The 14,875-nt window shown below is 52.5% G+C and overlaps 1 protein-coding gene across 1 annotated transcript in view; it reads right to left on the bottom strand.

Moving 5' to 3' along the window:
• dnah2 (dynein, axonemal, heavy chain 2) overlaps nucleotides 1-14,875 on the bottom strand; it is a 232,295-nt gene that overhangs the window by 108,512 nt on the left and 108,908 nt on the right. The window contains exons 39-43 of the mRNA XM_078200892.1: nucleotides 14,282-14,434; nucleotides 12,538-12,663; nucleotides 10,689-10,907; nucleotides 7,882-7,999; nucleotides 1,411-1,547 (exon numbers count right to left, since the gene is read on the bottom strand). Of these exons, the coding sequence (XP_078057018.1) occupies nucleotides 1,411-1,547; nucleotides 7,882-7,999; nucleotides 10,689-10,907; nucleotides 12,538-12,663; nucleotides 14,282-14,434 (753 nt within the window). The remainder of the gene's footprint in view (nucleotides 1-1,410; nucleotides 1,548-7,881; nucleotides 8,000-10,688; nucleotides 10,908-12,537; nucleotides 12,664-14,281; nucleotides 14,435-14,875) is intronic.

The raw sequence follows: 14,875 nt of genomic DNA, 5'->3' as shown, positions 1-14,875 counted from the left end.
TGGCGTGCCGCAGGGATCGGTGCTGGGGCCTCAACTGTTTACCATATACATAGACGATCTGGAGGAGGGGACCGAGTGTAGGGTAACAAAGTTTGCGGATGACACAAAGATGAGTGGGAAAGCGAATTGCGTGGAGGACGTGGAAAGTCTGCAGAGAGATTTGGATAGGCTGAGTGAGTGGGCGAGGATCTGGCAGATGGAGTATAACGTTGACAAGTGTGAGGTTATCCACTTTGGAAGGAATAATAGTAAAATGGACTCTTATTTAAATGGAGAAAAATTACAACATGCTGCTGTGCAGAGGGACCTGGGGGTCCTTGTGCATGAATCGCAAAAACTCAGTTTGCAGGTGCAGCAGGTGATCAAGAAGGCAAATGGAATGTTGGCCTTTATCGCGAAGGGGATGGAGTAGAAAAGCAGGGAGGTCTTGCTGCAACTGTACAGGGTACTGGTGAGGCCGCAGCTAGAATACTGTGTACAATTTTGGTCCCCTTATTTGCGGAAGGATATATTGGCCTTGGAGGGAGTACAGAGAAGGTTCACCAGGTTGATTCCGGAGATGAGGGGTGTGGCTTATGAGGAGAGATTGAGTAGATTGGGTCTGTACTCGTTGGAGTTTAGAAGGCTGAGGGGGGATCTTATAGAGACATATAAGATAATGAAGGGGCTGGATAGGGTAGAGGCAGAGAGATTCTTTCCACTTAGAAAGGAAACAAGAACTAGAGGGCACAGCCTCAAAATAAGGGGGAGTCAGTTTAGAACAGAGTTGAGGAGGAACTTCTTCTCTCAGAAGGTAGTGAATCTCTGGAATTCTCTGCCCATTGAAGCAGTGGAGGCTACCTCGTTAAATATGTTTAAGTCACAGGTAGATAGGTTTCTGATCAATAAGGGAATTAAGGGTTATGGGGAGCGGGCGGGTAAGTGGAACTAAACCACTATCAGATCAGCCATGATCTTATTGAATGGCGGGGCAGGCTCGAGGGGCTAGATGGCCTACTCCTGCTCCTATTTCTTATGTTCTTATGGCTGATCCTCTGTCTCAATGTCATACTCCCACTCTCTCCATACCCCCTGACACCTTTAGAGTCCAGAAATCCATCCATTTCCATCTTCAATACACTGAGTGATTTGGCCTCGCTGCCTTCTGAGGTGGAGAATTCCACGGGTTAAGCACCCTCTGAGTGAAGAGAATTCTCCTCACCTCAGTGCTATATGGTGGACCCTGAATCCTGAGACTGTGACCCCTTGTTCCAGACAATCCCCTTCCCTCCGAGCCGGAGGAAACAACATCCCGAGCTGTGCCGCATTTGCTGGGCAGATGGGAAGTGGGGAGGGAAGGGATGAAATTAAACTCTAAACCTTGGCGTTGTGTGCTGGTGTCCGGCTGCAGGATATCAGGGGCTGCCTTACCTGGTCGGGCATGGATATCCGCTCCCCGTTAATCAGCGTCAGCACCTTATTGTCATCCATGACCGAGTTCATGCTCTCAATCCAGAGTGTGTCCACAGGCCCGTCAAACAGGATCCACTTCTCATCTGGCTTCTCGTCTGCGAGTGCAGAAAAAAGACTCAAATTGGCGACTGGCGTCCCAGTGGAGGTGACCACAGATAACGAGTGTGGGGCAGATGTTAAACTCTGTGCACTGATGTGAGGGCTGAAGGAAAGGCTTCTCTCTCAGTCACAATGCCACCTCTTAGAAGGGTCAGCGCCTGTGTTAGGTCACTTGGGCTTTCATCATTAATCTGGAAATCAATTTTCTACTCAACCCTGAGCTTTCAGAGTGTGATTTTAGTACAGGTACCGTTATTGGGAAGACTCTGATAGCTTCGCAGTGACAGTCCTTATCTAGTCAGCAGGTCGTTGGGCAGCATTGTTCTGAGTGGACTGAGGTACAGGCTGTGTTTTAGTACAGTCTGTTCCTATAAAGCAGCTGCTCTTCCCCAGGATGTGATCTATAAATCAGCACATTCCACATTTCATTCGCTATAATTCCAGAGGGAAATTTCTGTAGATTGGCAGGTACTTGTAAAATGTCTTCCATCCCCTAAAGGAGCAGCACGATGACACAGTGGTTAGCACTGCTGCCCCACAGGACCAGAGATCTGTGTTTTAGATGGTCATAGAATCCCATTCGGCCCATCGAGTCTACACCGACTCCCGACAGAGTATCTTACCCAGGTCCGATCCCCGTAACCCCAAGTATTTACCCCACTAATCCCCCTAACCTGCACATCTTTGGACACTAAGGGGCAATTTAGCATGGCCAATCCACCTAACCTACACATCTTTGGACACTAAGGGGCAATTTAGCATGGCCAATCCACCTAACCTACACATTGTTGGACACTAAGGGGCAATTTAGCATGGCCAATCCACCTAACCTACACATCTGTGGAGTGTGGAAGGAAACCGGAGCACCCGGAGAAAACCCATGCAGACAAGGAGAGAACATGCAAACTCCACACAGTGACCCAAGTCTGAAATTGAACCCGGGTCCCTGGCGCTGTGAGGCAGCTGTGCTATCCACTGTGCTACCGTATTCCAGCCTCGGGTGACTGTCCGTGTGGACAGAAACTCCTCAATTCTGATTTGTTCAGTTCTGATCACATCGATCTGCTTAGAGAAGATAATTCCTGAAAGTGGCCACCGATGGGGGAATAATTGGACACGGGGAGACAGGCAAGCGGTGGGTTGAAGGTTAAACAATGCTTGTGCTGAAGGTGCAGGCAGATTCCAGGTGCTGGCTGTGTGAACGCCCTGACATTAAGCGTGGAATGTCAAATTAAACAAGATCCCGGCCTCAAGAGGTCAACATGAAAATAAATCATTTGTTGGGTGCTGCAGCCCATCCCCTTAGCCAAAGTTAAGCAAACAGATGAAGTGAGTAATTCATCCATGAACTCCTCCAGGCTTGATTTCCGTGTGAGCTGCACGGATTCCCTCACACTGTGCGGCGGGAACATGGGATGTGTCGATGCAAAATTAAAAGTAGGGAGGCAGCTGCGCCAGACAATTCCAGGATAAATAATTCACTGTGTGGGACCGCCCGACCGGTTGACTGGAAATTAAATAAATAATTCACTGTTTGTGGTTCCATAACCAACTTGAGGTTCTCGCTGCGTGATATATAAATGGTCACCTGGTCATTCAATACCGGCTTGGAAACGGGAACAAAGAACAGCACAGGAACAGGCCCTTCGGCCCACCAAGCCTGCGCCAACACATGACCGTCATTCTAAACTAAAGACCTTGTGCCTCTACGCGGTCCCTATCCCTCTATTCCCGGCCTATTGATGTATCTGTCAAAATGCTTCTTAAATGTTGCTACGGTGGATAAGGTAGTCAAGAAGGCGTATGGCAAGCTTGCCTTCGTTAGTTGGGGCATGGAGTATAAAAATTGACAAGCCATGTTGCAGAGAACTTCAGTTTGGCTATATTTTGATTTAATCTGATTTATTATTGCCACATGGGATACAGTGAGAAGTATTGTTTCTTGTGCGCTATACAGACAAAACATACCGTTCGTAGAGTACATAAGGGTGATGAAGGGAGAGGGGTGAAGAATATAGTGTTGCAGTCATAGTTAGGGTGCAGAGAAAAATCAGCTTAATGTATGGTAACATTTGGAATATTGCGTACAGTTCTGGTCGCCACACTAACAGAAGGATGTGGAGGCTTTGGAGAGAGAGCAGAAAAGGTTTACCAGGATGTTGCCTGGTTTGGAGGGCATTAGCTGTGAGGAGAGGTTGGAGAAACTTAGTTTGTTTTCACTTGAACATCGGAGGCTGAGGGGCGACTGGATAGAAGTTTACAAAATGATGAGAGGTATTGATATAATGGATATTTGGAGGCATTTTCCCAGGGCAGGAGTGTTGATTACTGGGGGATATGGGTTTAAGGTAAAAGGGGGAAAGTTTAAAGGAGATGTGAGGGGTAAATGTTTTACACAGAGGGTGGTAAGTGCCTGGGATGCGCTGCCAGAGGAGGTGGTAGAAGCAGATACATGAATATAGCTGAGGAGGACACTGGGTTGCAAGGGAGTAGAATAGACAGTATTACAGTTGATAAGGAGGATGTGCAGGATATTCTGGAGGGTCTGAAAATAGATAAATCCCCTGGTCCGGATGGGATTTATCCAAGGATTCTCTGGGAGGCAAGAGAAGTGATTGCAGAGCCTCTGGCTCTGATCTTCAGGTCGTCGTTGGCCTCTGGTATAGTACCAGAAGATTGGAGGTTAGCGAATGTTGTCCCATTGTTTAAGAAGGGGAACAGAGACTTCCCCGGGAATTATAGACCGGTGAGTCTCACTTCTGTTGTCGGCAAGATGTTGGAAAAAATTATAAGGGATAGGATTTATAGTTATTTGGAGAGTAATGAATTGATAGGTGATAGTCAGCATGGTTTTGTGGCAGGTAGGTCGTGCCTTACTAACCTTATTGAGTTTTTTGAGAAAGTGACCAAGGAGGTGGATGGGGGCAAGGCAGTGGACGTGGTATATATGGATTTTAGTAAGGCGTTTGATAAGGTTCACCATGGTAGGCTTCTGCAGAAAATGCAGATGTATGGGATTGGGGGTGATCTAGGAAATTGGATCAGGAATTGGCTAGCGGATAGGAAACAGAGGGTGGTGGTTGATAGTAAATATTCATCATGGAGTGCGGTTACAAGTGGTGTACCTCAGGGATCTGTTTTGGGGCCACTGCTGTTTGTAATATTTATTAATGATCTGGATGAGGGTATAGTTGGGTGGATTAGCAAATTTGCTGATGACACCAAAGTCGGTGGTGTGGTAGACAGTGAGGAAGGGTGTCGTAGTTTGCAGGAAGACTTAGACAGGTTGCAAAGTTGGGCCGAGAGGTGGCGGATGGAGTTTAATGCGGAGAAGTGTGAGGTAATTCACTTTGGTAGGAATAACAGATGTGTTGAGTATAGGGCTAACGGGAGGACTTTGAATAGTGTGGAGGAGCAGAGGGATCTAGGTGTATGTGTGCATAGATCCCTGAAAGTTGGGAATCAAGTAGATAAGGTTGTTAAGAAGGCATATGGTGTCTTGGCGTTTATTGGTAGGGGGATTGAATTTAGGAGTCGTAGCGTTATGTTGCAACTGTACACAACTCTGGTGCGGCCGCACTTGGAGTACTGTGTGCAGTTCTGGTCCCCACATTACAGGAAGGATGTGGAGGCTTTGGAGAGGGTGCAGAGGAGGTTTACCAGGATGTTGCCTGGTATGGAGGGGAGATCCTATGAGGAGAGGCTGAGGGATTTGGGATTGTTTTCGCTGGAAAGGCGGCGGCTAAGAGGGGATCTTATTGAAACATATAAGATGATCAGAGGTTTAGATAGGGTGGATAGTGATAGCCTTTTTCCTCTGATGGAGAAATCCAGCACGAGGGGGCATGGCTTTAAATTGAGGGGGGGTAGTTATAGAACCGATGTCAGGGGTAGGTTCTTTACCCAGAGGGTGGTGAGGGATTGGAATGCCCTGCCAGCATCAGTAGTAAATGCGCCTAGTTTGGGGGCGTTTAAGAGATCCGTAGATAGGTTCATGGACGAAAAGAAATTGGTTTAGGTTGGAGGGTCACAGTTTTTTTTTTTAACTGGTCGGTGCAACATCGTGGGCCGAAGGGCCTGTTCTGCGCTGTAATGTTCTATGTTCTATGTTCTATGATACAATAGCAACGTTTAAGAGGCACCTTGACAGATACATGAGTAGGCCGGGAACAGAGGGATAGGGACCGCGTAGAGGCAAAAGGTCTTTAGTTTAGAAACGCAGGCTTGGTGGGCCGAAGGGCCTGTTCCTGCGCTGTCCTGTGCCATGTTTGTCCTGAGGTTAACGGTAGGGATCGGCCTTGCAGGGTGTGCTTTGTGAGCTGTCTGTGAAGCTGCGGGGACATCACTTTGCCCATTTCTGAAGGGGTGCTTCTGGCAGTGTCAGCTCACTGATGCAAAGAGGGCTGCCTGCTGGCCTGGGTGATAAATAGGCAAGAGAGAGTGCTGGCAACACTCACATCGTGAGCGTGAATTAAAAATGACGGGGATACAACCTCCAGGATGTTTTTTTCGAATTAGCAGCATGCTCGGCCGACGTTTCTCTATCCATCATGGCTTCCTCTATTGTTGAGTAAAGGTCCACAGGGCAATTCAGTTCCCAGGCAATTCCTTTAATAGGCGCCTTTAATCGCATTTGTTGCTGACAAGCCCCCATTTCCATTTCTAGGCCTGAAAGCATCTCAATTTCCACCTCTGTTGTGAGGCGAATAATCTGCAGAACTTTCATTACCAGATGAGAAATGTTTGCAATTCTTTGTCAACACCACTGCAATGTACAATGGCTCGGGTTAGGTGTCCTGCTTCCAGCGATGGCCTGTGTGCAGGAACGGAGACATATGGGACCCTGCGGCAAGCAGCTGAGCGCTGACAATCACCATGAATCTCCCCGATCTACGCTTCCTGTAAATGAGATGTCGTATCCCCTCTGGGCACCCAACACTGCTTACTCACGTCTTCATTCACTTACTCCCAGCTCCACGCTCCCCGGAGCTGCTTTGATTTATCGTCCTGCTGCTAAACGCTTAAAACGCGGAATTGGACCCTGAATCGACGAGGACGGGAGCTGAGCCACTCCCGGAAAGCGGGGAGGAAAGAATCAACCGCGGGCGAGGAAGGAAAGAGCTTGCCTTTTTGCACTGGCCTTTCGCCACTGCGGTGAGAGGGTGGTTAACCAGAGCGGGTAACCAGACTGAAGAGAATCGGGAAAGGAACCGGAGGTGGGGGAAGAGGGGAGGAGAAGGGTTTTTTTTAAACGCGGCGAGTTGTTGTGATCTGGAAGGCGCTGCCTGAAAGGGCGGCGGAAGCAGATTCATCAGGAGCTTTCCGAAGGGAATTGGAGAAATTCCTGACATTAGTATATGAATTCCATGTGACCTCCTTGCAGTCTGTGCCCCGACTAATAAACCCAGGATACTGTATGCTTTATTAACTGTCCTTTCCACCTGTCCTGCCATAAGACCATAAGAAACAGGGACTGGAGGAGGCCATTCAGCCCCTCGAGCCTGCTCCGCTATTCAATAGCATCATGTCTGCTGCGACATTCCCCACGTCCACTTTCCTGCCCTTACCCCGGTAACCTTTGATTCCCTTACTGATCAAAAATCTACCTATCGCAGCCTTAAATACACACACAGCCTCTGCTCCCACCCCCCCCCCGCTACCTCCGCACCCCCCCCCCCCGCTACCTCCGCACCCCCCCCCCCCCCCCCCCCCACAGCTCCCTGTGCCAAGGAGTTCCAAAGACTCTCAAACCCTCTGAGAGAAGAAATTCCTCCACATCGCAGTCTTAAATTGGCCCCCCTTTATTCTGAGACCATGTCCTCTAGTCCTAGACTGTCCCATGAGGGGAAACATCCTCTCAGCATTTACCCTGTTGAGCTCCTTCAGAATCCTGTATGTTTCAATGGGATCACCTCTCAATCTTCTAAACTCCAACGAGTCCCAACCTGTTTAACCTTTCCTCATTAGACAATCCCTCCATGCCGGGATCATCCGAGTGAACCTTCTCTGCACTGCCTCCAGAGACACAATATCTATCTTTAATAAAAGGACTAAGACTGCCCACAGTGTTCCAGATGTGGCCTCACCAAGTGCTTCAGATGTGGCCTCACCAAGTGCTCCAGATGTGGCCTCACCAAGTGCTCCAGATGTGGCCTCACCAAGTGCTCCAGATGTGGCCTCACCAAGTGCTCCAGATGTGGCCTCACCAAGTGCTCCAGATGTGGTCTCCCCAGTCCCTTGTACAGTTGCAGCAAGACTTTCTGACTCTGATACTCCAACCCCTTGGAAATAAGGGCCAACGTTCCATTACCCTTCCCCGCGTCAATGTACCTGCACAGGCCGTCCTCATCAGACTGGACAGCACACCATCTGTCCATTCATTTGTTGACAGGTCGTACTCTCCGTAAAGCTCACCCAGCGACACTGCTTTCGGGTTCAGGGGATAGTCCTGCAGGCAAAGTCCCGCCATCAGAGAACAAAACAGAAAGAGCAGCAGAATAGCTCAGAACGAGAGACATTACCGCTGAGGAAATGTCAACGTTCATAAAGATAAGGAACATTTTGTGTTGAACCTTTCTCCAGATACATTTTAAAATAGTGGACGTTTGGCCCATGGATTGTGTGCTGGTGTTTCTCTCCACACTGACCGTCCACTCTCTCCACACTGACCGTCCACTCCCTCCACACTGACCATCCACTCTCTCCACACTGACCGTCCACTCTCTCCACACTGACCGTCCACTCCCTCCACACTGACCGTCCACTCTCTCCACATCGACCGTCCACTCTCTCCACATCGACCGTCCACTCTCTCCACATCGACCGTCCACTCTCTCCACACTGACCGTCCACTCTCTCCACACTGACCGTCCACTCTCTCCACACTGACCGTCCACTCTCTCCACACTGACCGTCCACTCTCTCCACACTGACCGTCCACTCTCTCCACACTGACCGTCCACTCTCTCCACACTGACCGTCCACTCTCTCCACACTGACCGTCCACTCTCTCCACACTGACCGTCCACTCTCTCCACACTGACCGTCCACTCTCTCCACACTGACCGTCCACTCTCTCCACACTGACCGTCCACTCTCTCCACACTGACCGTCCACTCTCTCCACACTGACCGTCCACTCTCTCCACACTGACCGTCCACTCTCTCCACACTGACCGTCCACTCTCTCCACACTGACCATCCACTCTCTCCACACTGACCGTCCACTCTCTCCACACTGACCATCCACTCTCTCCACCCTTCCACACTGACCATCCACTCCCTGCATCCTTCCACACTGACCATCCACTCTCTCCACCCTTCCACACTGACCATCCACTCTCTCCACCCTTCCACACTGACCATCCACTCTCTCCATCCTTCCACACTGACCATCCACTCTCTCCACACTGACCATCCACTCCCTCCACACTGACCATCCACTCTCTCCACACTGACCATCCACTCTCTCCACCCTTCCACACTGACCATCCACTCCCTGCATCCTTCCACACTGACCATCCACTCCCTGCATCCTTCCACACTGACCATCCACTCCCTGCATCCTTCCACACTGACCATCCACTCTCTCCACCCTTCCACACTGACCATCCACTCCCTGCATCCTTCCACACTGACCATCCACTCTCTCCACCCTTCCACACTGACCATCCACTCTCTCCACCCTTCCACACTGACCATCCACTCTCTCCATCCTTCCACACTGACCATCCACTCTCTCCACACTGACCATCCACTCCCTCCACACTGACCATCCACTCTCTCCACACTGACCATCCACTCTCTCCACCCTTCCACACTGACCATCCACTCCCTGCATCCTTCCACACTGACCATCCACTCCCTGCATCCTTCCACACTGACCATCCACTCCCTGCATCCTTCCACACTGACCATCCACTCTCTCCACCCTTCCACACTGACCATCCACTCCCTGCATCCTTCCACACTGACCATCCACTCTCTCCAGCCTTCCACACTGACCATCCACTCCCTGCATCCTTCCACACTGACCATCCACTCTCTCCACCCTTCCACACTGACCATCCACTCCCTGCATCCTTCCACACTGACCATCCACTCTCTGCACCCTTCCACACTGACCATCCACTCCCTGCATCCTTCCACACTGACCATCCACTCCCTGCATCCTTCCACACTGACCATCCACTCTCTGCACCCTTTCACACTGACCATCCACTCTCTGCATCCTTCCACACTGACCATCCACTCTCTCCACCCTTCCACACTGACCATCCACTCTCTCCACCCTTCCACACTGACCATCCACTCCCTGCATCCTTCCACACTGACCATCCACTCTCTCCACCCTTCCACACTGACCATCCACTCCCTGCATCCTTCCACACTGACCATCCACTCTCTCCACCCTTCCACACTGACCATCCACTCCCTGCATCCTTCCACACTGACCATCCACTCTCTGCACCCGTTCAGTTTCCTGAATTTTTAACAATTCTCTCTCTTGTCACCAAGTCCCACCCCAGAATCTCCTCCAGCCCCTCAATCCCCCGAGATCTCTGCGCTCCTCCCATTCTGATCTGCTGCAAATCCCCAAATTAATCACTCTAAAATTAATGACCATGCTTCAGCCCTAAAGACCCACCAGCCCTCCTTCTTCACCCCTGCCCACCCTCCCCTTCCCCCACTCCATTACCTCCCCTTCTCCCTCTTCTCCCTCCCCCTTCACCCCCTCCCCTCCCTTCCCTTCCTCCTCCTCACCCTCTCCCACCCCATTCTCCCCTTCCACCTTCTCCCCCTCCTCTCCCTCCCCATTCTCTCCATTCCCCCTCCTCTCTCTCCCCCTCCTCCCCTCCCTCTCTTCTCCCCCTCCATTCTCCCCTCCTCTCCCTCCCCATTCTCCCCTTTCCAATTCCCCCCCCCACCTTTCCCCTCTTCCGCTCCACACCCTGCCCTTTCTCCTCCCCCCCACCCTCCTCGGTCCTGCATTCTCCTCTCTCCCTTCCCCTCATACTCCCCCACCGCAGCACCTCGCCCACTCTGCCCATCTCCTCCAGCCCCTCCCTGTCCCGAGGCAATACCGAGCAGGGTCAGAGTAAACAAGGAGCTTTCCTGGTGCTTTGCCTATTTACTAACCTTGACCAAATTGTAGTTGACGTCGCCAGTCTTATGGAGGGCTGACAGGGCCCCCTGTAGTGTGCGCCACGCGACAGTCTTGCCGCTGCCCGTCTTCCCCACGATCATGACAGAATGCCGGGAACTCTTGGTCTCATGCAGCTGAATGACTTTGGCCACGGTGAACTCGGTTACCACGTACCCCGTTTCAACCAACTCCGTCTCAATAGCTTCCTTCAACTGCAGCGCAAGGAGAGAGCAAAGCAAACCCAGCATTGCACCATGGTTCAGCTTCACCAAACACAGCATCGCGCCATGGTTCACCCTCCCCAAACCCAGCATCGCACCATGGTTCACCCTCCCCAAACCCAGCATCGCGCCATGGTTCACCCTCCCCAAACACAGCATCGCGCCATGGTTCACCCTCCCCAAACCCAGCATCGCACCATGGTTCACCCTCCCCAAACCCAGCATCACACCATGGTTCAGGCTCCCCAAACACAGCATCGCACCATGGTTCACCCTCCCCAAACCCAGCATCGCACCATGGTTCACCCTCCCCAAACACAGCATTGCACCAGGGTTCAGCTTCACCAAACCCAGCATCGCACCATGGTTCACCCTCCCCAAACACAGCATCGCGCCATGGTTCACCCTCCCCAAACCCAGCATCGCGCCATGGTTCACCCTCCCCAAACACAGCATCGCGCCATGGTTCACCCTCCCCAAACCCAGCATCGCACCATGGTTCACCCTCCCCAAACCCAGCATCGCACCATGGTTCACCCTCCCCAAACCCAGCATCACACCATGGTTCACCCTCCCCAAACCCAGCATCGCGCCATGGTTCAGGCTCCCCAAACCCAGCATCGCACCATGGTTCACCCTCCCCAAACCAGGTGGGGGTGTTCCCAGGTATCTGCTGCCCTTGTCCCTCTAGATGGAAGTGGTCGTGGGTTTGGAAGGTGCTGCCTAAGGAGCCTTGGTGAGTCGCTGCGGTGCATCTTGTAGATGGGACACACGCTGCTACTGAGCGTCGGTGGTGGAGGGAGTGGGTGTTTGTGGATGGGGGGACAATCAAGCGGGGCTGCTTTGTCCTGGATGTGGCGGGGCTCAAGGAGAACAGTGTGGTGGGGGTCAGGGGGAGCAGTGTGGTGAGGGGGAGAGGTGGGTTACAGACCTTGCTGACACCCATTAGCAATTCACCAAGGCTCCTTAGACAGCACCTTCCAAACCCACGACCACTTCCATCTAGCAGCACGAAGGCAGCAGATACATGGGAACACCACCACCTGCAAGTTCCCCTCCGAGCCACTCACCATCCTGACTTGGAAATATATCGGCCGTTCCTTCGCAGTCGCTGGGTCAGAATCCTGGAATTCCCTCCCTAACGGCATTGTGGGTCAACCACAGCACGTGGACTGCAGCGATTCAAGATGGCGGCTCCCCACCACCTTCTCAAGGGGCAACTAGGGATGGGCAATAAATGCTGGGCCCAGCCGGTGACGCCCATGTCCCACGAATGAATAAACAAAACCTCGCAAAGCCCGAGGACAACCCCCTCCTGGAACTGCGATCCGAGGAGAGGTTTGGAAAACGGAGCGTGTGTGCTGTTTCTAACTGTAGCCAGAACCCCATCGAGGGTCACAAACAGGGCCTTAGGTCTCCTGGTCTTCATCTGCAAAGGAGTGGGCACTGCTTGCCTATTTGTTGTCCTTTACCAATATGGCAGCTGGCACACCTCCAGTTCATGGGGCAGACATCTGTCCATCAGCAAGATGATGGGAGAGCCCTTTATTACTCAAAACATGAATTCACAGGTGGGATAGTGACGAACGAACAAGCACGCACACACTCAGCGTCTGCCTACCTTCCCGTAATCCAACACTGGGGTTTCCACCCCAGGGAAGAGGTCCTGGACAATGGCACTGAACAGCGGCAGGTCAATGGAGGTTAACTTGGCCATATTCATATCCTTCATGGACAGCAGGAGGATCTGGAGAACAGAAACACTCAGTTGTATAAAGGCATTACCTCAGAACCTGAACAATCCCTCACAGCTTCGAACTGGCTCGTGAATTAAATTGAAGGATTATTTTTACAGACTTTACATCACCAGAACAGGCCATTCATCCCATCTGCTCCGTGCTAGTGTTTCTGCCCCACTCCAGCCTCCTCCCACTCCCTCTCACCCTATCAACACATTTTGCCCCCTCATCAGTCCCTCATAAATGCCTCAATACTATTCACCTCAACCCGCCCGTGGGAGCGAGTCCCACATTCTCCCCACTCCCCGTGGGTGCGAGTCCCACATTCTCCCCACTCCCCGTGGGAGCAAGTCCCACATTCTCCCCCACTCCCCGTGGGAGCGAGTCCCACATTCTCCCCACTCCCCCTTGGGAGTGAGTCCCACATTCTCCCCACTCCCCCATGGGAGCGAGTCCCACATTCTCCCCACTCCCCCATGGGAGCGAGTCCCACATTCTCCCCACTCCCCGTGGGAGCGAGTCTCACATTCTCCCCACTCCCCGTGGGAGCAAATCCCACATATTCTCCCCACTCCCCCATGGGAGCGAGTCCCACATTCTCCCCACTCCCCCGTGGGAGCGAGTCCCACATTCTCCCCACTCCCCCATGGGAGTGAGTCCCACATTCTCCCCGCTCCCTGTGGGAGCGAGTCCCACATTCTCCCCGCTCCCTGTGGGAGCGAGTCCCACATTCTCCCCGCTCCCTGTGGGAGCGAGTCCCACATTCTCCCCGCTCCCTGTGGGAGCGAGTCCCACATTCTCCCCACTCCCTGTGGGAGCGAGTCCCACATTCTCCCCGCTCCCTGTGGGAGCGAGTCCCACATTCTCCCCGCTCCCTGTGGGAGCGAGTCCCACATTCTCCCCACTCCCTGTGGGAGCGAGTCCCACATTCTCCCCGCTCCCTGTGGGAGCGAGTCCCACATTCTCTCACTGTCTGGGTAAGGATGTTTCTCCTGAGTTCCCCAGTGGGTTTATTAGTGACCGTGTGATATTGATGACTCCTGGTTCTGCTCCTCCCCCACACTGCTTCGTCTATTCTATCAGAGTCCCTTCCGTCGTGTTGCTTGGAGGGCAGAGCTCCAGCATCTTCAATCTTTCCTCAAAAAGATCATTCCAAATTGCAGCAACAGTTTCGTCTGCATCCTCTCCAGTCAGCTCGAAAGCTATCGATCCACTCTTATCTCTTAGTCAGAGAGGATTCGCTGCAGACCCCCCCGCTCAGAGACCCCCTGCTCAAATAACCCCTGCTCAGAGACCCTCCCTGCTCAGAGACCCACCCTGCTCAGAGAGCCCCTGCTCAGAGACCCTCCCTGCTCAGAGACCCCCTCCCCTGCTCAGAGACCCCTCCCTGCTCAGAGACCCCCCCCTGCTCAGAGACCCCCCCCTGCTCAGAGAGCCCCTGCTCAGAGACCCTCCCTGCTCAGAGACCCTCCCTGCTCAGAGACCGCCCCCCCTGCTCAGACATCCTCCCCCCTGCTCAGAGACCCCCCCTGCTCAGAGACCCTCCCTGCTCAGAGAGCCCCTGCTCAGAGAGCCCCTGCTCAGAGACCCTCCCCCCTGCTCAGAGAGCCCCTGCTCTGTTCTTACCTCCTCGTCAGAGAGCTGAGGCTTGTCCCGCCGTTTCTTGCCAGCGTAGCGGAGTAGGGAGGTGAGGGCTCTCAAGCCAAAGTCATAATGATCTTGCTTGGAGAGTTGCTGCACAGCCAGCGAGTAGAGTGTGTAGACTTTCTTCGCAAGGGCCTGCAGGGGACAAGGAGAGCGGTCAGCACACTGACTGCAAAATGGAATCAAAACCCAGGACTAAGGCCAGTCAGACCACAGCCTGTCAAGGTCACTCCCCATGTCGTTGCATTTTAACCAGTTTCTCTGATTTCACACCTCATATCCCCAGCAAAAGGAACGAAAGATTAACACAAGTCCAGTCAGGGGTTCAACTCTAGCTCTGAATGGTGAGGTGAAAGTCTGCTCTTCACACTGCTGTTCCGGGATAGATGTGAGCTGAACATGATTCCACCAGAATCATAGAATACCTACAGGGCAGGAGGAGGCCATTCAGCCCATCAAGCCCACACCAACAACAATCCCACCCAGGCCCTATCCCTGTAACCCTCACGTATTTATCCTGCCAACCCCTGACACTAAGGGACAATTTAGCATGGCCAATCCCCCTAACCTACACAT

This window comes from Mustelus asterias, chromosome 31 (assembly GCF_964213995.1).
Source record: "Mustelus asterias chromosome 31, sMusAst1.hap1.1, whole genome shotgun sequence".
In the NCBI taxonomy this organism is placed as follows: domain Eukaryota; kingdom Metazoa; phylum Chordata; class Chondrichthyes; order Carcharhiniformes; family Triakidae; genus Mustelus; species Mustelus asterias.
The sequence above is the reverse complement of the archived record's forward strand: the minus strand, read 5'-3'. Positions and strand labels throughout refer to the sequence as shown.